General features: G+C 33.4%; 3 protein-coding genes across 4 annotated transcripts; 2 read left to right on the top strand and 1 right to left on the bottom strand.

Annotated features, from left to right (window-relative positions):
- Positions 1–6,936: 6,936 nt before the first annotated feature.
- LOC107272178 (gamma-1-syntrophin) lies at positions 6,937–14,820 on the bottom strand. Of its 2 annotated transcripts, XR_001538841.2 has the most exons (6): positions 14,409–14,820; positions 13,765–13,923; positions 13,454–13,678; positions 12,730–12,933; positions 12,196–12,626; positions 6,937–9,500 (listed from the first exon to the last, which is right to left on the bottom strand). XR_001538841.2 is itself a non-coding variant. In XM_015749059.2 (5 exons), the coding sequence occupies exons 1-5, from the start codon at positions 14,427–14,429 to the stop codon at positions 12,519–12,521; spliced, it is 717 nt and encodes a 238-aa protein (XP_015604545.1). In that variant the 5' UTR covers positions 14,430–14,820; the 3' UTR covers positions 6,937–12,518. The 2 variants fall into 2 exon arrangements, 1 of the variants encoding a protein (XP_015604545.1); XM_015749059.2 differs by having other exon boundaries at positions 6,937–12,626.
- A 4,473-nt stretch (positions 14,821–19,293) lies between these two features.
- LOC107272179 lies at positions 19,294–20,614 on the top strand. The gene is made up of 2 exons (XM_015749060.2): positions 19,294–20,419; positions 20,499–20,614. The coding sequence occupies exons 1-2, from the start codon at positions 19,756–19,758 to the stop codon at positions 20,546–20,548; spliced, it is 714 nt and encodes a 237-aa protein (XP_015604546.1). The 5' UTR covers positions 19,294–19,755; the 3' UTR covers positions 20,549–20,614.
- Positions 20,615–21,016: 402 nt separating this feature from the next.
- LOC107272177 (LINE-1 retrotransposable element ORF2 protein) lies at positions 21,017–23,952 on the top strand. Its single transcript, XM_025089466.1, has 2 exons — positions 21,017–21,286; positions 21,418–23,952. Exons 1-2 carry the CDS (start codon positions 21,040–21,042, stop codon positions 22,899–22,901), a joined length of 1,731 nt encoding a protein of 576 aa, XP_024945234.1. The 5' UTR covers positions 21,017–21,039; the 3' UTR covers positions 22,902–23,952.
- The last annotated feature ends 262 nt before the right edge of the window (positions 23,953–24,214 follow it).

Genomic DNA, 24,214 nt, shown 5'->3' with positions numbered 1-24,214 from the left:
TAATGGAACTCAGATCGGTAACCCATTACTTTACTAATGAGTAATAGGACTCAGATCGGTCACCTATTACTTTTTTTAATGAATAATAGACCTCACAAACATCAGCCATTTTTTTTTAGTGTTTAACTATACTCAGATCCATCACCGATTTTTAAATCGGTAATGGATAATGTCTATGGTAAAGAAATGGGTAATATCACATTAATTCCGAAAATTCTGTTAAATAAATAAATAAATTGAAAAACCGTGCGAAAAATAAATAAATAAATAGATTAATTGAAAAATCGTTCAAAAAATAAATAAATAAATAAATTGAAAAATCGTTCAAAAAATGAATAAATAAATTAATTACTAAATCGAAAAATCGTTCGAAAAATAAATAAATAAAATATTGAAGTCTGCGGTCCTATGCATATGCGTAATTGTCAGGATGGGGATCACGGAAAATAGATTTCAAACCATTAATATCTTTAATAATAATATTTTAATATCACAGTTTATAGTTTTCATTAATTTATATATTAATGTAAATATCCATAGTCTGTTAAATTTGGTATTTTTCACGAGAAGTGAAATCACTTTCGTAAATGTAATGTAAATGCAGTTTGAGGACACTTGGTGTTTGTCAGGACGGGCCTGATAGCATTTACATACGTAAGGTACAGTTGCATTAACTAATTTGCATTTGCCGATGTTCGACAGAATTATTGATTTTTGTAACTAAAGAATTAGTTTGTTCAATAATTATTCGCATCGGCTGACCAAAATATATTTGAGTCAACCATTATCTTTTGTTATATTAAATACAAATTCGGTTAAACATTGGCAAACACTGATTTTGTCCATCCAGATACACTTTTTTCTCAGTGTATCGATAGAAGATTTCGTGAAGCAAATTATACATGTAATGTATTCCCACACAGCACACTATATTTCGAAAACATTACAACAATATTCCAATATTTCATTGCGACAGCAATGTTGTTGATGTCTTTATGTCAAATATTGCACAATATTTCAGGCAATATAATAAATAAAACTTTCTGATATATTGCTGAAATCTGTGACAAGAGTCCCTAACCAGACTAGGAGTATCTGAGCGAACACTAGTTCGCTGTCTCGCCGCTAGGTGGCCAAGGCAACTCGCATGAAAAAACGTAGGACCGGGTAAATAATTAATGCGTCGATTATTCGGTTTTCGTCTTCGCCGTCGATATACACTTTTGTATTCTGCATGTAAAAATTACATGTGAAATTATTGCATTTGTATAGAGTATTTAAAAATACAACCGAGGTAATATTTAAGGAGGTATAGGCAACCTGCCCAAAGAAACCCACGGTACATTGCTGGCATTGGAATTTATTCTCAGTTATATTATTTCTCAGTTATCTATCTGAGTTATATTTTATTAATATTATGCATTGATATTTCCGAAATATTGACCGGCAATATTATAGCAATATTATGATTGCAACGTGCTGAGCGGACATTGCAAGGTTCCTGCAACATTCCAGAAATATTTAAACAATTTTCAGTATATTTCCGGTAATATTGCATTATTTCAAGGGAAACTTTTGGCAATGTTGACAAAATATTTCTGTGCTGTGTGGGTAAACACTAAAAAAAAGTGGGTGATGTATGTGAGGTCTATTATTCATTAAAAAAGTAATGGATAATGGATCTGAGTTCCATTACTCATCAATAAAGTAATGGGTGACCGATCTGAGTTCCATTATTCATTAATAAAGTAATGTGTAATGGATTCGATTTATATCTCCCATTTTTTAAATAATGCGTAAAAAACGATAATGCATTTAAAAAATAATGGATTTTCCCAACTCTGATAAGAACAGACAATTTATGTAGTTAAGCTGTAACCAAATATGTTTCTTGGCATATATTACCGAAATGCTTTTATGACAATACAATACAATTTTACCTGAATTTAAATAGAAGTATATATTCAAAAATACATCAACTTTAGTACGTTACTCAATCTGTCAATAAGCCACCATCTTTACCGACCTAGAATGCAACCTCTATTATATGTATGCGCGTCGAATACGACAAATTTATTCACGTTACGATTATGATTCCAAAAACTATCGTACACGAAGAAAATCTAAAATGAGGTCATTCCTTTTCTTTCCGTATATTGAAAATTATAAATAACTTTTACGTTTTACAGAACGATGACCAACTTTATTATTACAATAGAATGGAAAACAAAATTCCAGATAAAAATTTATAGGGCTACATGTAATTTAAATAATAACTTTAATATTAATTTCTAAAAAAAGATTCTTAGATTTTGTGGCTCTTACAGTCACCTCTGCCTTTATTTTTGAGATTTAGGACATGAAGTATCTAACTAGTGTTCTTTATAAAGCGAATCATTAAAATTGTTCGAAAATATTAATTTTAAATCGCAAATTCATTTAAAATAACAAAGGTGGTCAATACGTTGGAAACACATTTATTTATTTATACCTTTAGATGCGTCATTTTAATTTAATGTAAACAATTAGCAACCATGTCCCCGTGAGTGATTTCAAAATCTGTATAGTGTAACACTTTAACTAGACATTAGGTTTGTTCTTGTTACCTACACTTTCTACACTTTTCAAAAAGTGCAGAAACTATAGGTAACAAGGACACACGTATTGTGTGTATCCTGCAAAATCCGTATGTGGTGCTATCTTCTGAACTTGACAACCAATAAAATAGTTAAGGAGGTCCTGCCGAGACTACCTACTTGAATTTTCACGTCTGAAACTTTTACAAGTTATAAATTTAACAACTCTGAACTCAATTGCAAAATTTGAAGGTCGGTCACCGACGAAAATGTTAAGAAAAGTAATATTAAAAACGAAACTTTATATACAGGGTATTCGTTATGAAACGCACTGTAGTAACATCGTTGCATTTCTTGTCAAATTCTAATGAATACTTATATTTTCATTTTTTATTTCATATATCAAAATTTCGAGATAATCAAGGTTGAAGTTGCAGTAATGCGACCAATCAGAGCGCGTTTAAACGGAGCGTAGATGACGTCGCGAGTCAGGCCGCAAGACCTGCTTACACTAGGCTAATAACACTAAGAGTATCGTCGTAGTGTCCCTGTTTATCTGCATGTAATTGAGTGAGATACAATCACTCGCTGTAACGTCAGTGAATTTCAGAAGGTACCCTTTATTCCTTATAATGTCTATTCCTTTAATGTCACAAGATAGTTGTAGCAACGTATTACGTTTTGAGTGGTCCTGAAAAGGACCAATTTTGATCTACGCATGACCGAGCTTGGATCTGGATATGCTAATCTGCAATAATTACATACATTTTCTATGATAATGATTATTCTGAAACAGTAAATATTGTAGAGTACATAACATTTTTATCAGGATGTCGCCGATTAGGATACCTAATTGCATATTCTCGCGCTGTTTGTGTTTGGTTGCCATTACATTGAGCTAACACCCAATACATGTCGCAATATTCTCTCACAGAATAATTACTCATAATGCGAACTGACTGTGCCCGCAATGTGAAGTGAAATAAGTTGTAATTTGTAAACAACCCTAATCGGCGACATCCTGATAAAAATGTTATGTACTCTACAATATTTACTGTTTCAGGATAATCATTATCATAGAAAATGTATGTAATTGTTTCACATTAGCATATCCAGATTCAAGCTCGGTCATGCATAGATCAAAATCGGTCCTTTTCAGGACCACTCAAAACGTAATACGTTGCTACAACTATCTTGTCACATTAAAGGAATAGATATTATAAGGAATAAAGGGTATCTTCTGAAATTCACTGACGTTACAGCGAGCGATTGTATCTCACTCAATTACATGCAGATAAACAGGGACACTACGACGATACTCTTAGTGTTATTAGCCTAGTGTAAGCAGGTCTTGCGGGCTGACTTGCGACGTCATCTACGCTCCGTTTAAGCGCGCTCTGATTGGTCGCATTACTGCAACTACAACCTTGATTATCTGGAAATTTTGATATATGAAATAAAAAATGAAAATATACGTAATCATTAGAATTTGACAAGGAATGCAATGATGTTACTACAGTGCGTTTCATAACGAACACCCTGTATATATGGACTCATAGGTCACAAAGATTGAATTTCGACTTTGGATAAGAAACTAACATATTTTAAGTGAACTTTGAAGCAAAAACTGGTATACTACGGATTCGTGAATTCTTCAGGATTCGATACATACCATAAAAAAGTGATCTTACCGGGTATTTCAAAGAGTAATTGCAAATTAAATTGCTGGATCTCCATCGATTCACCGGGAAAGACCCAATAAACAAATGAATAAAAGTCAAATGAGAATTAGATTTTTAAATATATTTGAATAAATAAGCTAATTTCACAAAGATGAACACCTAAAAACAAATTTCTATATTTAATATGAATAATATAGTAGAAAGTTCGATTTGTTTTAATCGATTTATGGAGCTGATTCGATAATTGATCAGTCAACTAGCATGCATCGACAGGACCTCCTTAATACATAAAGCGAAGCATCTTTATAGTTACATGTTTTCGTGTTTTTAACCTAAATACACGGTGTAACAGAGGTTGTACTGTACTTACGTGTACACAGATATTTCCAAGGAATTGTTATGTCATGAAATTTCGATTTACATTTGTTTCAATGGCACAAAACTTTGTTATACAGGTTTAGTCAGTAGAAACACACCAGCAAACGTTGGCCGCACGTGGCCGACACGGCAGTGTGGCCTCTTCAAAAAATGATATGTGACTGTCACCGATTCCCATAAGCGCAAACTGACAGTTTGCATAGCAATAAGATTTTTGAAATATTTCAATAGTTAGGTTACTGAAATAATTAATTAACATTTTAATGGCAAAATGTAATGTCAGTTAAGATTTATTTTTAGAATAGATTTTTTCCCCACACTTGTTTACTATAAAAACATTTCAATTAATTGATTTTGAAATTAATTGCAGCATTATATTGCAGAATTGCAGTTGTAATCATTACTTGGAAATATCAAAATTGTGAATATTAAATATTTTAGAGTTTACATTATTTTATTTGCAATCTGTTGTGAAAATAAATCTTAACTGATATTACATTTTGTCATTACAAAATTAATTAATTATCTCAGTAACCTAATTATTGAAATATTTCAATAACCTTATTACTATGCGAACTGTCAGTTTGCGCTTATGGGAATCGGTCACAGTCACATATCATTTTTTGAAGAGGCCACACTGCCGTGTCGGCCACTTGCGGCCAATTTCTGCTGGTGCGTTTCTACTGACTAACCCTGTATAATAATATAGAAGCAAAGCTTTCGAAAAAAAAAAACAAAAGAAGTGTGATAACAATGTTAGATACACCGCTTGCCACATTGAAACGGAACATCTTTTGTTTCAACTATTTAATTGTATAAAGGAAATAAAAAACACTTTTTGATACTTATTTTAATTTTAATAGTTTAATAAAGTTTCTAAACATGTATGACAAAAAATAAAGTTTCCAAACATGAATGACAATCATTATTCAAGTATGTAGTGGCGATAATTAACAGATTGAAAAATTTTGTATCAAGAGTTCACTTAAATGCAGGTAATAAAATAAAACAATTTAACCGACATACATGGAAACTGGAACTAAAATCAGATGAACAGTTCACAAAATAGAGATAGAAACCACATGCTAAATATCTAAGGTTTAGTGGTATATGTATAATAATAGCAGAAAATCACTAAACGTGCATTCCTTAACATTTTTCTAGTAAGCAAAGAGATTCTCGTAATATAATGCACTCCTCTTACTTTAACTGAAGTTATACTTTATGGATTGTATCAACAAGTTATAGGGAAAATTTTAATAACGATTTATATAAACTATAAAAAGATCTAGTTTGTGTTCAGTAGAGGGAGATCCGTATTATACAATCCGATACACACTAGACATATCATTGACAACAAAACTTTTTACAAATAAAAATCCAACCATACTACAGACTTTTTATACTATTATGAATCTGAATCGTATAAAAGCTCCATTATTGAACTGCAATAGCATGTAAGAACTAATCCTTCTAGGATTTCAAAAAGTTACATTTTTTGTTCATCTATCAAATAATACTATATATAACAATTATTATACGCATGTGTTTAGCAAAATCGTTCGCATACTAAAACTCATAAAACACATCTTGACACACCAGGTTATACATCTAATCACGACGTATAATTTTGCTAATGTGATACAAAATTATCTCCATAAATAGTGGAAAATCCTAATTTTCATAGTGTCAAATTTTTAAACTATTAAAACTGTCGTCGCCAATGATATGTTTAAAATTTCTCTAACGCTTCGAAGTTTGCGCAACAGAAAAATTCGCGAAACCACAATTTCATTGCACAACTATATTTGTCAATATCGGTTCATTAAAAATTATCACTTTAGATTCAAGAGACATGTTTACTTTTTTGTCATAAAAGCAAAGGTGAAGATTTCTTCCAGAAATACCATAACACGCAATGTCAGAAAGCGTTTTATGTTAATTTTCATACGTTATAAATTTATATGCAGATGATATAACAAAAAAAAAGTCTTATTCGTTGATACATTTGTCATAACCTGTACGCAGGAGATAATAACTGACTTGTAATATAATTTATTGAACTTCCTCGATTTAAGGAGATTGTGGATCTAAATTGGCCATTTTGAACTTGAACTATTATTATGAATCTAAAGTTTCTTGTCATTTCACGTGAGGAAGAATAATATTTTTATTCAAATTTAATGATTATTATAAACTACAAGAGTCCAGGATGTGTCGGGTTACTTTGCCTGTCTCACAGAAATTAGTAGAATGTGGCATTTGGTTATTGGGTCTGGAGTGTCACGTTAAAACAAAAATTCAAATTATTCTTATTTTACACAAAACTATAACCAGAACGCACTTACCAATACACGTAACAAACATAACAATTACTAAACCAAATACTTACAATAAATGACAAAAGAAAACAAAATACCAATTTTACAAATAATTTTTGTAAGGAAACACTCTATGAAATATCATGGATTTAAGAAACTAAATGCACTCGTTTCCCTCAACAGCACGTTTGAAAATATATGCTAGTACATCGCATCATATTACCAAAGGCATAGTCAAACATTCTTACGATCTTGCAGTATATGAACACAAATATTTTCTGCTACACATTAAAGTTACATGTGACCATAAGTAAGTATGGTAAGGGCGGCAGCAAATAAAATTTTGTTCACTTGCACTAGTGATGCAAAATCTCCCTAACAGAGTCATTCACGTGAAAAATTAATAGGCGAAAAAGAAAGTTTATATGTATATTGGATTCTTAAATGAAATCAAGCATACATACTGACATTGAACAGTCTCACTTTTAACAAAAATCGTCATGTGGGGGTATTTTTCAAATGCAGTTATGTCAACGTTTCGGATACTGGTAGTGTTTGCGCTATGAAACAAAAAGGCAATTCATTAAATACTAGGAATATTCAAAACAACGCACTGACTGAAGTTAGTTCTACCCACGGTCGTACATACAAGTCTGGAAGCTTGGCCGAGTTTTGATGGCGGGGATGGCACCACTAACGTTACCCGTTTTTGTGGTTCCTACTACGCCGTAAGGGTCATTGCGATCTATAAGTCAATAGAGAATGCACGCGCACTCAATTTACGAGACGAAGACAAGAAATCATAAATCGTACAAAAAATTACCTTTTTTCCACATTTTTTTCGAGTAGAGTAGTTGTCTTATTCCTTTACATGAATTTGAGATCAATTAATACTTTTTAAAAATGGCATCCTTTAAAATATCTTTTTCAGTCTAGAACCAATACTCGTCATCGTTCAAACCGAAGCACAGAATTTCCCCATTTTTTTACAAGCTTCTTACTACATTAAGAGTTTATCACGCACAAACGATGTATAACTGGTACAACTGTGAGCGCAAACGTAAACGACACGTAACACAAGATAAAGGTTGGCTTTTAAAATAAATAAACTCCTTTCAAAACTTTAAAAAAATACCCCTAGATCGTCCCGATTCACACGGGAAAGGAGTAAAATACAGAAACTGGTAACGCTAGTGAACCCTTCTTCCACCAGCAGAGCTTCCAGATCTATATATACCACCGGGGTTCTCTACCATTAAAATCAAAAGGACGGGGTAACTCCATTTGTTTTTTGTCCTAAATAACCTGATATATACGATGATAATGATCTGGACGACTATCCCTCAAATCTGTTGTATTATCACAGGACCATAACAAACTAGCTGATAGTTCTGTTAATATTAACTGCAATGTTGGGATAACACAAACGGTGTTTTTTTTTTACCGACACACATAACACACTGTTTTATTTATGGCTTATGGACTTTGCGCACCAAATGTACAAGGAACCTCAAGCTCAAATGTCATAAATCAGACTCTAAGCATCTTTCAAAGCCGTATATGAAACAAGAGTGTGTCAAAATATGTCGGTAAAAGATAAACACCCAAAATGTACGTTGCTTAGAGTAAAATTATGAAATTTGAATCTCGAGCCGTGTCCACTTGACTACAATATGCTGTAAAATACAAGCATTATGTTCTGACATAAATTTAATTCTCAAAATATCAATATCAGCAACAACTATAGCAAACCTACCTCTTAATATCGGGAAAAATGAAACATCTGTAGTGTGAATTGTAATATAGATAAACGCATTTAGTAATCGTACATCTTAAATCAGAACCCAATCCATTGTACAATAAGCATTATAATACTAACACTCCGATAATTTGTTCAAGCTCACCTATTATCAAACATTCGGCACGTAATAAAAAAATGTACAAAAAATGTTAACATAACGTCATAAGAACCATAACTTGAAGCACATAAATTTCGCACATATGTCAACAATTATTTACAATTTCATTTAGAATTTTTTAGCTGCTTTCTAGTGCACGTATTATATAATGTGTTCTATAATCATACATGGTCTAATTCAACATATATTAATAAATGCGCGCCGGGGCTGTTATATATAGAAGGAAAATAGCACGCATGTGTGAATCCACGCATGTTACTAACGCCCGACAACTTTATCCGACTGTCATAAACATGATATACTATCGTTGATATGATATAATACTATAGCATCATTGAAAGATATCGTAATATACATGTTGTTGAAGTAAACTAAGTAGTTCATTGCAAAAATCATTAAGGGGAAACCGCAGTGCTCGGCGAACTTCTACATAATGGTGCTGCCATCAGTTATGGCAAAGCGTGAAAACATGCACGAGATAGCTGGTAATACTCTTGCAAGCTGTCGTAGACTGTAGAGCTATTGCAGGACTCCGCGCCTCTGTAGTGCTCGATTACAAATTATGCGGAGGTGAATAAATTTCGTTTATATTATTCGTCTTCGAGCATGGAATCTGCGTTAGCCCTACAACAGTCAACGTTGTGATCAAATAGCCCTATCTTCTAACTTGTGGCGACAGTTGTTTTGACATCGTTACATATTGAAAACGATTTTATCCACTCGCCAATTACATCTATAAGAAAGAAGATGTTGCTATTGGATAAAATGCAGTTATCCTTATTTAACGATACCGACAACTGTCGCCAGAAGTTAAACAATACGTTTACTGGGAATGAAACAGCCAGATCTGTAATACAGAAATTATACTATTATGTATAAATGCCAACTACTATAGACAGCTTATAAAGAATGAATATAACTGACCATGACCCACGCACGTTAGGACTAGTTGTAACATCACAGAATACTACTAGCATTCCCTACGGCAAAAGACTTCATTTCTAGGCGAGGAAAGTTTGCTGATTGACAGCTCGATTTACTCGCACCCAAAAATATTTCTGTTGAATATTTGCACTGATATGGTATGTTACTGATATACAGGGTGTCTCACCTAACTTGACCACTTCAAATATCATGGTCGCGTTTGAAGATATGAGAAAAATGTTTAGGGAAAAGTTATTCGGTACAAAGGGGAAAATACTCTGATTACCAAAGATTTTTTATTAGTTAATTATTTCAATATTTCAAGGTCATCGATGTTTTTTAAATGGGTCGATATATTTTTATTACGACAGTCTTGTAGCTCATAATAAAAAGAATTCAACTATGTGCAATGTGTTGCCCTTCACGGGACCGTGAACGAGAAAATTACAAAATGTTTGCCATTAAATTCAATACTTGTTCTAGAACGGTAAATTATGTATTTCAATGTCAATATGCATGTAACACCATTACTACAGAATTACTTGAAAATGTAGAAAAATAATTAATTTACCGTCTCCAAAATTGTACTGAGGTTAATGGTGTATGTTTTGAACAGCTTCTGAAAGAAATATGTTGCATTGAAACATCAATTTTACATTCACCTTCTCTCCATACAAACATGATTTTCTCATTCAAGATCACGTAAAGATCAACACATTGCATATCGTTGAATTTTTTTGATATGAACTACACGAGTATCGTATTAAAAATATGTCCACCTATTTAAAAAATATCAATGACTTTGAAATCTCGAACAAAAATTAACTAGAAAAAATGTATGCTAGTCAGAATATTTGTCCCTTTGTACCGAATAACTTTTCTCTAAACATTTTTCCCGTATCATCAAAGGCAACCATGATATTTTAATTGGTTAAGTTAAGTGAGACGCCGTATATATTTTTCAGACCCTGTGAAGCCTTCTTTCGATAACCTTCTATAGTTTCGTGACGCAGTGTGACAAGCAATACATAATGATTGACAAAGGCCTGGACGGCGGCTACGACACTTTCACCAACCTGACAGTATCAATAGTTTTTATTTTTTATTTCTGTTTTATTAATTTTTTTAGAGAATAATTGAAAAATTGCTTCACAGACAGAGATTTCATCGAACGCCTGATTGTGTTTCTACATCTAGTCACAGTGCTTTTTGTGAGTCGATTTTGGAACGCGAAGTTTCCTTACTTAAAACCATTCTTTATATGAATTATCTACACGTAGAAGAACAGTATGGCTTCCCCTTAACAAATTCGTTGCAGCGCGTTGTTAGACCCGGTCATTTTTAAGTATGGCATGTACCATCAGTGGTACAGGCCGCACCAAACGTGTTAAAGAGAGGTTCTAAATAAACACCTTAATACAGTAAACGGCCCAGTTAGTGATACTTTAAAAGCGATCGTGTTGGATTTTTGCTATTTACTCCTGCGTGATATAGCCAAACTGAAAACTAAAGGTTTGAACACGTGCGTTAAAGCTTTCCGAATGAGATTCACCTATTACACAAGTGAAACAATTGTTTATTATTAAAATGATTGTTTTAATAGCGCTTCTCTGCTACCGGAGTTTCTAACATTCGATAAACACCCATGTCGTAGTTTGTGATCCCTGCGTGTACCCGATTTGTGACCCCATTTGAGCAATTTATGACACCTGCGAGTACCCACTTTCTGACGCTTCCGAATTTCCCCATACAAACGAATGTCAACAACACAGCAACACAACCTGAATTATGTGACGCACTTATCGATCCCGCGAATTTGAATAAATATCTAACCAAAAGTTAAATAATTTCCTATCTCATCGATAGTCTGGTTCCTGCTGAAGATATTGACACCATTATTATGTCGTTTTATACTTACATGACGAACAAAATTCACAACGACGTCGCTCGTCGCAACTACTGCCACCGTCTAGCACTGCCACTGCGGGGCCACTGAGACGCGTGTCGCACTATTCACTGGTCAATTTCTATTCTAAAATATTTCATTTAAAAAAGTGTGTCTCTCCAATAATATAAAGTGAAAAACACTTTTTAATTAGCCGGTAATTGAATTACTATTCGACAAAAACTCTATTTATGGGAGTCAAAATTATGCTATCGGGATCACAATCTGGAACAGTATCACTAACTGGACGCTTTACCTTACTTTTATCTTAGCGGTTATAAAAAAGGAATACAAGATTAAATCTATGAATATAACGAATTTAACAAAAACCATCAAATAATTTTTGGAGAACTGACTAGCTATAGGTACTTATCGTATTCGTTTTCGTCATTGTCACTATCGTCATGCTAGATTTCACGTTGAAAACAGAATTCACACTCTAATACTCACTGATTAATACGTTAAGCGGCACGCCGGTCCCTGCGGACCGACACTGTACTTTTCGTTTAGGCCAAGCCGGCCTGTGCGGGGCGACGCTAGACTTTTCATTTAGGCGGTGCTGGTCTTTGAGGACCCACGAATCAAATTTAAGCATTCTTTTACCCTGCATCTCCTTATCTCTTGTTTATATTTTGTATGCTAACACGCCGCTGAACGAATAGTTGACCAAAATCGGCCTGGCGCTTAACGTCTTAAGCACGAAAAAGGAAACGTTGGTATCCATTCGATGAGAAGTCTTAAAGAATATTCCAAAATGAATATCATCCAAACATTCAAGGAGTTGTAGAAGTTAAAAAAGTAGGATCAACTGCTGCCACTTTCGCCGTCAAAAAGGCGTGCATACAGAATAACAAATTTTGTAACTGCGAACATTCCAATTCCTGTAGAACACATAAAATGTTAATTAGAATAAAGAAATATAGAGTATGAAACATGCATACTAATCGCATTTCTAGGAGAGCAAAACAGATGAAAAGTCCTGACCTTTGTTTCAATGGCAATGCTGTCGGGTTCTTGGAAGTGCAGTTTTAATTTGCTTTTTCCGTCGTCGCTAGAACCTCGCAATTGAGAAAACTTATATCTCCAAATGATTTCTCCTACGCCGTCCAAAGATAGGGTAAATCCTTGAGTCCATTCCAATGTTAATCTGGCAATTCTACCATTATACGTCACTGGAAACGTTTTACTCTGAAACATGATACACGGCAACTCTAGTATTGCATACACTTTCGTATAATTCTTGCTTTACTTACATTACTACTCGAGAAATTGAATACACTTAATAATGGAAACATCATAGTATAGATATGAACTCACACTTTTGAGCGGTATGGTTGAGTGTATGTTTAGAAATCATATATCAACCAATTGCACTTACATTAGTTCCATGATCCAGTAACTTGAGTGTTTATTGTTAAAAATCAAACTAAACTTAGACATAAACACTTGTTTGAACAAAGTAATTATGATGCAGTCTGGGAATTGTTATACAACATAAAAACCATATAGCCATAAGTTCCAAATCCTACGCATGTTCTTCATATATCTCTTTCATTTTCTCTAGTACGGTTACTATCATCCTTGCGCTACGAAGTACATTTCTTAAATCATTACGAAGTACATTTCACTTAAATCTAAAGACTATTAATACCTTCTTATCAGATGAGGAAAACCTTACATCACAATACCAATCGATCTAGAAACGTACTTTAAGATGTGTGACTGCTGAACAAACAGCAGTGTGCCAAGCAGCTTCCACCCTCAGAAGTTCCTGCCTTGTTTCAACGCTCAGATATCGTGGTGGTTTGCCTGGACTCTGAGCCAAAAAACAGTGCTGTCTCTCATCCACGTTCTCAGATTCCTTCATTACGCGAAACATCGTCTGATAAACTTTGAACGTTAATGCGCATCGAGACCAGTCGCCGATATTACACTGTGACATACGATAAAAAAAATAATTCATGAATTATTTGTGAAGTATGCGGTAGGATTATAGATTTTGAGCAGTTTGACGCTTACCGGTGGAGTTTCAAATAACAACAGATCAGGGCCTTTGAGAGCCAGGAACCTGGGTCTGTAGCTCTGCCATGGTTGGTTGCTATTGCTTACTGCTTCGTTTACCCACCCCATATATTCTATGCGTTCGCCTCCTTCGAAATTTCTGTTATACAGCTTCATCTAACGTAACAAAACAAAAATCTCATTCAAAATATGCAAACGAAAGAAATTGTGAACATTTTTGAAATACCTCAGTTGAACACTGAAATAGCATGAAATAAAAAATAAAAAATAAAAATATAAGAAACAATAGTTAAAGATTAAAACAGGATTAAAAGCTCATTACAGCGAACTATACAAAATTATAATTATTCTCAGCACCTCCATAAATTCAGCATTTAATCAAAGTTTTTAAAAAAATACGCCACGAATTTCAGTGAAATACGAAATAGGTTAAATCAATAGTTAGTCATATTTTTTAAATGATTTTTTAAATACTTTATACGCTGAAGATAGCTAATTTTATTAATACATCTTAAAAGCACATATGAAATCAAATGTATAAGTTAAATAAAATTTTTGTATTTAGATTAAGAACATGATGGGAATTTATTATTGTTTAGAAGTAAGGTATTAAAAAGTATTCAGTAAAAGAAGTGACTTACTGATAAAAGAATATATGACATTCACATTCCTCTCTATTTCGATTTTGATGAAACTTCAATGATTTGCAGTGGACATATGTAAATAACATACAATTATAAAATTAGTATTAAAATCTAAAAATAAGTTTTTTAACATTTACTATGTGAAGTGTAAGAACAAATTTTGATAAAAATGGAACTTCATCACGTAATGTGCAAAAATATGCCAAACATATCTTATGCAGTGGGTATCATAAAGACCTTTATACCGCGCTCTACTCTTGTTTTAAAATGTCAAAACAAAAAAATAATTTACTAAACGTAATGGAACTAGATGAAATATACGCGTATGCACGTATAACAGGAATAAATGTTGAAAATGCTTATAAAATACAATATTGCATGTTCTACATCAAAAAATTGTAATCTAATGGTGCGCAAAATCTTCAATGTGAAATCTGTGACATCTTTCTTGAAAACATAAATCAATATATATATTATATATAATATAAATAAATGTTTAAGATCATACAAAAGGATATCACATCATGTTATTCTTTCATCTTCAATTTTAAGTTTTTTAAAATTTGTTAAAAAACACCCCTTATATCAATGACCAATTTTTTTCGCAAGTTCTTATAATGACTATTTCAGTACGTATTAAATATATGTCTTTCAATTATTCTTGACATAAATATAAAAAAGACTTCGAACATATAGTGCGTTACGAACTTATAGTTAATAAATGCAACAACATTTATGGAGATTCAAATTGTTTACAAATAGCAGAAGAATGTGTGTTATTTATGTTGAAAATTAATTGAAGATATCTTAATTTTTAGCAAAGTTATAGATTTTAATCGCGTTTTTGGGAACTAAAGTTTCCAGTGGGTCACAAAGAGTTAAGGAATATCGACTGAATATGTGTAAATAAGAATTTGTGTTGCAGTATCAACCAATATGTACAGCTAAAGAAATTAAATTAACCTCTTTATATATCAAATATATTTACCTAAATGATAACAACTGAATGAAATAAAAAATTTTTTAAATATAAATGTTCTTTGTATAAATTATAATTCTTCTTAGATTTACTTGAAGGTATCAACAATCAGTAAAAACCACATTACGCTCTGTAACGCGTTGATTTAAAAGGAAGATAATCGGATAAAGAGTTGATAAATTCTATCATTCTTCATCCATACAAGAAGCATAATGGTTAAAAACCCGTACTGGACAGAGAACTACTAACGCTAAAGTGAGATTCTGGTCTAGAATTTTTTTAATTTTAAAAATCTTTAATAACTTTTTAAGAATTTTTGGTTAAAAAGGTATTTTGAAATACTGAAAACTCCATTCGATTCTCTGTAATAGTTTCCTATAAAAAAATCGTAAATTTACTCATTTTCTAACAATCTAGATTAGAACCTCCCCTTAAGAAATTTGAAAGGAAAATTAAAAAAGATAAGTAACAGACATACACATATGTGAAAGTTCACAATGCCTCTACTTCGCCGTCCAACATAGGTTTTTATGCTTTTTGACCTTTCCTGTTGTTGAAGAATGATGAAACTTTTTATCAAATTGAGTATTTTGGTTTAACGAATTATGGGACATTTCCGACTATTTTTTTTAATATTCTACTGTTTTGGATGCTCACTCGTAAGTAAAAAAGAAAAAAATTTTAGTATATACAATTAACAGATTTTTCATAATTTTATGTTCATCATTTACTCGTTCTTGTTTAGGTAAATATATTTGTTACCTGAAGAGGGTCTCAATCAAGATAAAAATATCGTAAACACCTTGTTTTAATGTAACCTTCTTGATTACACACATTTGTCGACACTGTAACATAATTTTTTTTTCAAGTTCAGCTGCCAAGTAAGTCTACCAAATTGTCAAACTCAATATGATGAACTAAAACTGAAAAATCAACATCCCAACATCAAAAGACATTTTTACTCTATTCATTTCGAATGTTGAAATGTTGACATCATTCGTAATCAAAGAACCCGAAAACCCCTGAGTGCTTATTTTCATGTAAATTGGATAAAGTCTTCATTTTTCGAACCGCCATTGTGGATCTGCCATATCGAATTTCTAACTTTTTACTTTAAATTAGTAGTGAGGCACCCGAAAAACCCTAGATACCAAATTGAGCTTTACAGTACCTCTAGCAGAATATATCTAGGCGTTCATGGATTAAGGTAATTGGTCTATTTCACCATACCTCTAAACAGTCCAAAGTCGCTCTAACTTCTAGAGTGAGTTTTCAGAATCCAGCACATAGAGAACTTTCGCACCTAGCCTTCAGAGGTATGGTTAAGAGCGAGACAACAATATGTATATGTTAACCAACCCTTGTCAATTACTGTCAACGAACACGGTGACGCGAATTCTATCCGCATATCGCACTAAAAAATTGGAGGAACCATTCTGCGCTCCTGTTGAAGAGTTGAGGAGAAAATTTAACTTAACAAGTACCGACTTTAGATGGACTCGACTGTACCACGTAAATGAAATTAACAAAATATAAAATAAAAAAAATAATAGATATTATAAAAAAATGTAATACAACTAATCGTGCCAAATGTGAAATAATTGAATGTAAAGATAGCTGATTTTAGGATGGTCAGGTTGTAAAATATAAAAAGAAGTGAGATAGCATTAAAATAAATACTCCTATTATGGACCGTCCATCCAAGGGAAATCTCTCGCTCTAGCCGTATAAATTCATAGGAATAAACAAGGACGTAGGGGTGCATCTATTTGTGGCCGGGCCCTCGTGAAAATTTCTTTCACATACACGGACCTTTTAAACTGGCACTCCTAGAAATGTGTACATATATTATTATTATATCTAATTTCACCAGTTGGTTTTCTTAAGCATCCAATTAGCCTTTTGCTAATGTGATACTTTTTTTAAAAATTCTCCATTAATTCTAATAATCAGACAACTTGAAATAAGTATACGAGCAGATAAATGACATAAGAGTAGAAAATAATAATAACGTGAAAATGGAAAATAAATTTACGGAAGCGACTTGGGAAAACAGTAAATTGAACTAAAGTTGCCACGTCCTCGGTTCTATCTACATTCGCAGCCGGCAAAACTAATTTATGGAAGGCGTTTTTAGAATTGTAAAAAAGTATTGCGTACTCTACGCTATGACACACTACAGCATTATGAGGACTTATATACACAAGTCCATTGGAAAAAAGACTATTATAATACTTCAAACGATTCCTACAGCTTTTCAAGGACACGCCTGGCTGTGTTATTCTATTTGACTAAGGATAACACATATAGGTGTAAATAAACATCAAATTGGTGATACATTGGATCATAAAAATTCTAAAAATAGACAATATCCAACTCCTGCCTCTATCCATAAAACTTGTTTCTTACATCTAATCCTTATCTCAAGTGCGAATAGTTCACAGGAGCAAAATATAAGTGACAACTAAAGGAAAAGATGAGCGAAGAGGATTACATGAATTTATGGAAAAGTCTCTACAGTGCTTTCTGAGCCCAAAAAAGAGAAATTCTGGAATCATTTGAGCACTGGTTACAAGCATGGGATCTAAAAAAAAAGTACATACAATGAATCTAATACATACCAAATAAAAATCCCAAGGACGACAGTTATACAAGCCTCTAAACCGATAGATGCCAAATCGATTTCGTGCGAACCAAAGCGCAACTAAGTAATCCACAAAATATATTCTGCGTTTTATTGTCGGGAAAAATGTATACATATAAATGTGAACCAGATGTGGGGTGGAGCAACGTTTCTTTCACAATATTTTTGCATAATTCTTTGAAGATCTTACTCCATTACTTGGCGACGAGATTAAACAGCATCTCCTACCAATTTATGGAGATTTGTCTAGGGATGATTTACTAGAAAGATGCTTGGGTGGCCATACTCAGGATGCCAATGAAAGTTTCAACGCGACACTTTGGCGATTATCCCCAAAGCACTTACATTCTGGTCTAAAAATCATTGAAATCTCAGCCTATATTGCTGCTGGGATATTTAATAACGGATACACCTCCATTCTTAGAATTATGAACAATTTAAATATAATTATTGGAACCTATTTGAATGTTTTCGCCGAAAACATCGATGAGGCGCGAGTAGCGAGGCAGAACAAAATGAGTCTTTCTGAAACTAAAGCAGCTCGTATAGTCAGAAAACAACAACAAATGGAAGAGAATCAGCTTTTCGAAAAGGCTGAAGGATTATTATATGCGTCAGTAGATACACACCACTTATGGGAGTCATAACAAACCCCCACCACTGTCCCTATGAGTCATAGAGCGCATCGCGCTGTGCCCCCTGCGCTGCACTATGGCGCCACCCCCTCATCTATGTGACCAGCTCTCCCCTCCCCCTGCGACACAGTTGTGGACCCCCCCACCACGCGGTCCTAAGGCCCGAAACCCCGCGCAGCAGCGTTGCATCGTCCCCAGGGGGCGTATCACGGTCGGTAATTATGCAGTGACCGCCGGTCGGTAATTTTTAATTATCCTAAGGAGGTAAGTGTCCCATGGTGAAGTAGAACACAGTGTTTTTTTTGTAAGAAACGCTACATATATTATAAAGCTGTCTGGTGTGATACATTTTCGATGATTAGCCTGAGCTCTGTATAGAGGAATACGCTTAATGTTTTATTTCCTACCGCCCGTTACCATTATTAACAAGATATGGGGAGATGGAGGTGAAGGAAACAAAAACAGAAAAAATAGGTATTTTTAAATATATGTCGTATATTGTAAGAAACAGTAGCTGTACAAGTGTCCTCTTTTATGAAGCCAATAGAGACACACTGGTGTGATTTGGGTACGGGCAGGTCACCCTCATTACCTAAATAATAGTAGTATAGACTTGTATTGTATATATATATTTTTTTCTTAAACACATATTATTAATTGCTTACATTACTTATATATCTAACCTAGCTTAGTATTATTTACGCTATATATATTATTCCTATTTTAATTTTATCATTATACTTATTATTATTATTATTGAGACTGCTCACAATAATCCTTTGCGCTTGTTGACAGAATTTGTTTTGATAATTTAATTTTTTTTAAGAATTTTACCCAAGCTTAAGTTGGAAAAGATGGTGTAGATTCCGTGGGACGACATTAGTGGACTCAAAGGAATAAAGTACCTTTTATTTTGGTTTATTTAAAAAATCAAATTTTTACGAGGTGTGTCTTACGTGCTGCATGTCCAGAGTTACGTCAAAGTATTATAAATCTCAGTTGTGATTTTTGAAATAGCCTATTTTTGAGTGTTTTATTTCTAACCTCCAAATTTTTAGAGCACGTTTTTCTTTTCCCTTGGCCAGCATGCCTAAATGCTACGTGTGTAGAGCCAAGCCTGGTTCGATAAAGGTTATTGATGATGCTAAGCAGTGTAAAGGGTGCGGGCAATATTACCATGCGTCATGTGCAGATAGAGCTGCAGTAAATGTGCAAGGTGCATATGTACCTTGCTGTGGAAATGGTAATAATACTGGCAAGGTAGTGTCGCAAAAGCTTAATGCGAGTACTTCTGGTAACAGTACTTCTGGTAACAGTACTTCTGTTACCAGAAAACAAGCGATGAAAGTTAAGGCAACGCCTGCAGATACTGGCATTGGAGCAGATGAAGAAGATGTGGAGAGTTTGGATCCTAGCATTAAAAAACTCTGGGGCTTAATAAGAGATAAGTTTAATCCTTTGGAGAGCAAAGTTGATGGATTTTCTGAATCTATTGAGTTGGTGAATGATAAAATTGATGTGATTGAGATCCGAATTGATAACATCGAAGAGTCTGTGTCTAAAATAGACAGTAGTGCCTTATTCAATGAGGTTAATGAGAGATTCAAGAGAGAGAAGAATTTTATCATATTTAATATGTCTGATTCCATAAATGCGGTGAAAGAAGATCTAAGCGTAGTACAGAATCTGTTCAATCAGTTTGATGATGAACTACCTTTCTCACTTAGTGATATAAAAGTGGTAAGGTTAGGTATGAAGTTCGTTGATGGTAAAGTTAGACCGCTGAAAGTGATGTTAGGCTATGCTGATCATGTTCACTGGGTTTATAGGAATAAGGCAAGAATTGGTGATAGGAAACTTGTTATTAAGAGTGATATGACTAAGGCTCAGTTAGATGAGTTACAAAAAGTCAAGGATGAGTTGAAGATTAGATCTGAGTCTGAAGAAAACTTATCTATCAAGTTTATCAACCATATACCCACTATTGTTGCCATCAGAGCCAAAACAGATGATGATTCAAGAAAGAAGAAGGAGGATACAAATGATTTAATACTGCAGAGAGATAGTTTGAGTGAGGTGGACGATGAGTAACAAATTGGGCATGTCAATGACTTGAACATCTACTATCAGAATATCCACAGCATACAAGGGAGAGTTGAAGAATTTCGAAGGAGGTGCAGTGTACTCAACGATTATGACATTATTGTTTTTATAGAAACTTGGCTCGATGAGGAGATTGATACTGTCGAACTTGGACTTGTTAATTTCAATGTTTTTAGGTGCGATAGGTCTATTTTTACCAGTGTTAAGAAGTATGGTGGTGGAGTATTAGTTGCATTTAAGAAATTTTACAAATCTATTAGTATACCTATGTTTGATAGTAGTTTTGAAGCAACATTTGTACACATATCATTTAACAGTAAAAGTTTGGTTATTGCAGCAGCATATATTCCACCGGGTTATACTTCTGACTATGTTACTGATTTTCTAGATAATATTAATTGTACTTTGAGTAACTACATAGATCTATTGTCCTTGATTGATATTGTTCTCTTGGGTGATTTTAATCTACCAGGTTTCAAATGGAGTTCTGTACAGAATGTGTCACAAGCTACTGGTTCTCACCTAAATGTCAATATTCGTGAAGCCGCTGTAATTTTGAGTAGATTTTGTAATTTTTTCTCTTGGGTGATTTTAATCTACCAGGTTTCAAATGGAGTTCTGTACAGAATGTGTCACAAGCTACTGGTTCTCACCTAAATGTCAATATTCGTGAAGCCGCTGTAATTTTGAATAGATTTTGTAATTTTCATAAACTTGCTCAAGTTAATGATTATATTAATATATATGGTAATACTTTGGATTTAGCCTTCACGAATATTGAGAATGTAGATGTGGATGAATGTTTTGATACAATTTTTGATTGCGATGTGGCTCACAAGTGTGTAGTATTTACGGTAAAGATGGCATGTATTAGTAAGTTACGTTTTACTGATTATATCTGTGATTTTAAGAGAGCGAATTTCATTGAAATTAATAAATGCCTAAATGACTGTAGCCTCATTGATGAAATCGATAATTGTCTAGATGTTGAGGAAGTAGTTGACAAATTGAATGTTTCTATTAGCTTACTGGTGGACAAGTTCATACCAAAGTTCATAATTAAATCTAGTAATTATCCCAAATGGTTTTCATCTGAGTTAATTAGGTCAATTAAATGTAAAAAAGAACTGCATAAGTTATATAAGGAATATAAATCTGAATATTACTATAAATTATTCTGTATTGAGCGTACTAAATGTAAGAATTTAAACAGAATAGATTATAAGAAGTATATGAGTAAGGTTGAAAATGCTGTGATAGATGATAGTAGTTACTTTTTTAGTTATGTAAATTCAATTAGGAAGAATTGCGAGTTTCCCTCTACTGTTTTTTACCATGATGTGAAAGCTGATACGGGTCAAGATGTAGTCAATTTGTTTGCAAAGAAATTTGGTAGTGTATATACAGATCTTGACCTGTCATCAACGGACATAAATTATGAATTTTCTGATAGTTTCTATGAGATTATATTTAATGAGACTGAAGTACTCGAAGCAATAAATAGTGTGGATGTCAAGTCAGGTCCTGGACCTGATTTAATTCATCCACTTTTATTGACAAGCTGTCCTGTTTTTTTCACTAGGCTACTTACGGCTCTTTTCAATAGGTCATTAGCAAGTGGGTGCTTTCCTAGACAATGGAAAACATCATTCATTACCCCATTGCATAAAGGTGGTAATAGAGCAGATGTAAATAATTATAGACCTATTGCTAAACCAAGCGTTATTGCCAAGATTTTTGATAAATTGGTACATCATCGACTGCAATCATATCTGGTAATATACATTATGCCAGATCAGCATGGTTTTATTAGTGGCAGATCTGCTACTACTAATTTGAGTGTTTACCTAGATTATTTGGTTGAGAATATTATGAACGGTCACATAATTGACGCAGTTTACACTGATTTTGTGAGGGCTTTTGACATGGTAAATATCTCTTTGTTGGTTAGGAAATTGGCTGCATATGGTATCAGTGGTGTCTTATTGAATTGGTTGCGATCGTTTTTGTCTGATAGAATTCAAAGAGTAAAAGTTAAGAATTATATATCTGACCCGATATTTGTGACATCGGGTGTTGGACAAGGCACGCTATTTAGGTCCGTTGTTGTTTATACTATTTATAAATGACATCGTTATGTCAGTGAAGCACTCAAAAGTATTACTTTTTGCAGATGATTTGAAAGTTTATAGAGTCATTAGAAATTTAAGAGATAGAGAATTATTGCAGATTGACATAGTCGCGTTATATTATTAGTGTGTAAAGAATGGATTGTTATTTAATATTGATAAGTGCTTCTTTATTACATTCTGTAGGGCACCTACTGCTAACATTTTTCAATATAACATTAATGGAATAGCACTGCAATGTGTGAGGTTCATTAGGGATTTGGGTGTTATGTTCGATGAAAAGTTGAGTTTCGAGATGCACATTGACTTTATTTGCGAAACTGTTAAAAAGAGAATAAACTTTATTAAACGTTTTACTAAAGATTTTGTTGATAAGACGTCTTTTAAAACATTGTACTATACGCTTGTTCACTCAACCTTAACTTACTGCTCTGTAGTTTGGAATCCGTACCTTAAGTATCAAATTGATAAACTTGAGAGAGTGAATCATATTTACTTGAGGTATGTTGCGTATAAGTTAAACATGCCTATGAGTATTGTTGAGCATGATTACAGTGCTATTGCCTCCGCGTTGGCAATACCTAGTCTTGAATCTGATCGTGTTAGGATCGATATTATATTTGCATATAAATTATTAAGTAACAAAATAGATTGTAGTGCATTACTAAGCAAATTTAATATCTATATTCCTAGTCGTAGATTAAGAAATAATGATAGGTATTTTTTCATTAATGTTTCGAAAAGTGATTTCATTAAGAGATCACCTATTGAGCGTATATCGAGATTGCTTAATTCTCACTCCAATTGGTTAGATATTTACAACAGTAGTCTGTCTAGAGTTAAACTCGATTCACGGCGGATTATTCATGTTTTTGAGTAATACCTAAATAATTAGTAATACATATTTCCGATTTACTATGCTGTAACTTGATTTTTTATTGTATTTGCATTTTTTTATTATTAGAATATAATTTGTAATTTTTTTTGTTATGTTTCTGTATCATGGGCATGCCCGTTAAACGGAAAATAAATAAATAAATTATTAAACTTATTTGCTACTTATACACCTACTATAGCCTCAATTTATGTAATTAAATGTACAACCCACTCGGCTTTCATGAAACAAGTCTTAACACATGTAGCCTGATTTACACCGCGAATATTGCACCCTACTGCCGCCACCGTACATCTTATTATCCTGCGCATACCGACGATTCGCCAAACGCTTCTTTCGCAAAAAAGCGTCGTAGTACTCTCGGGCGATTCTATCGTTTTTCCTCAAATCACTACTAAACACATTCTGGAAGGCATGC

Source organism: Cephus cinctus, unplaced genomic scaffold (assembly GCF_000341935.2).
Source record: "Cephus cinctus unplaced genomic scaffold, Ccin1 Ccin1_scaffold1118, whole genome shotgun sequence".
Lineage (NCBI taxonomy): Eukaryota > Metazoa > Arthropoda > Insecta > Hymenoptera > Cephidae > Cephus > Cephus cinctus.
The sequence above is the reverse complement of the archived record's forward strand: the minus strand, read 5'-3'. Positions and strand labels throughout refer to the sequence as shown.

Bases quoted from the DNA above. Each gene is read 5' to 3' on its own strand.
- LOC107272179 (XM_015749060.2), top strand. From the start codon at position 19,756: ATGCCTAAATGCTACGTGTGTAGAGCCAAGCCTGGTTCGATAAAGGTT. The intron at 20,420-20,498 runs GTATGAAGTTCG...CTGGGTTTATAG, and splicing joins TATAAAAGTGGTAAGGTTAG to GAATAAGGCAAGAATTGGTG.
- LOC107272178 (XM_015749059.2), bottom strand. From the start codon at position 14,429: ATGTCATATATTCTTTTATCA. The intron at 12,934-13,453 runs GTACGTTTCTAG...ATCATGTTTCAG, and splicing joins CAGCAGTCACACATCTTAAA to AGTAAAACGTTTCCAGTGAC. The intron at 12,627-12,729 runs GTCAGGACTTTT...TGTGTTCTACAG, and splicing joins GCATTGCCATTGAAACAAAG to GAATTGGAATGTTCGCAGTT.
- LOC107272177 (XM_025089466.1), top strand. From the start codon at position 21,040: ATGTTTGATAGTAGTTTTGAAGCAACATTTGTACACATATCATTTAAC. The intron at 21,287-21,417 runs GTTCTCACCTAA...CACAAGCTACTG, and splicing joins GAATGTGTCACAAGCTACTG to GTTCTCACCTAAATGTCAAT.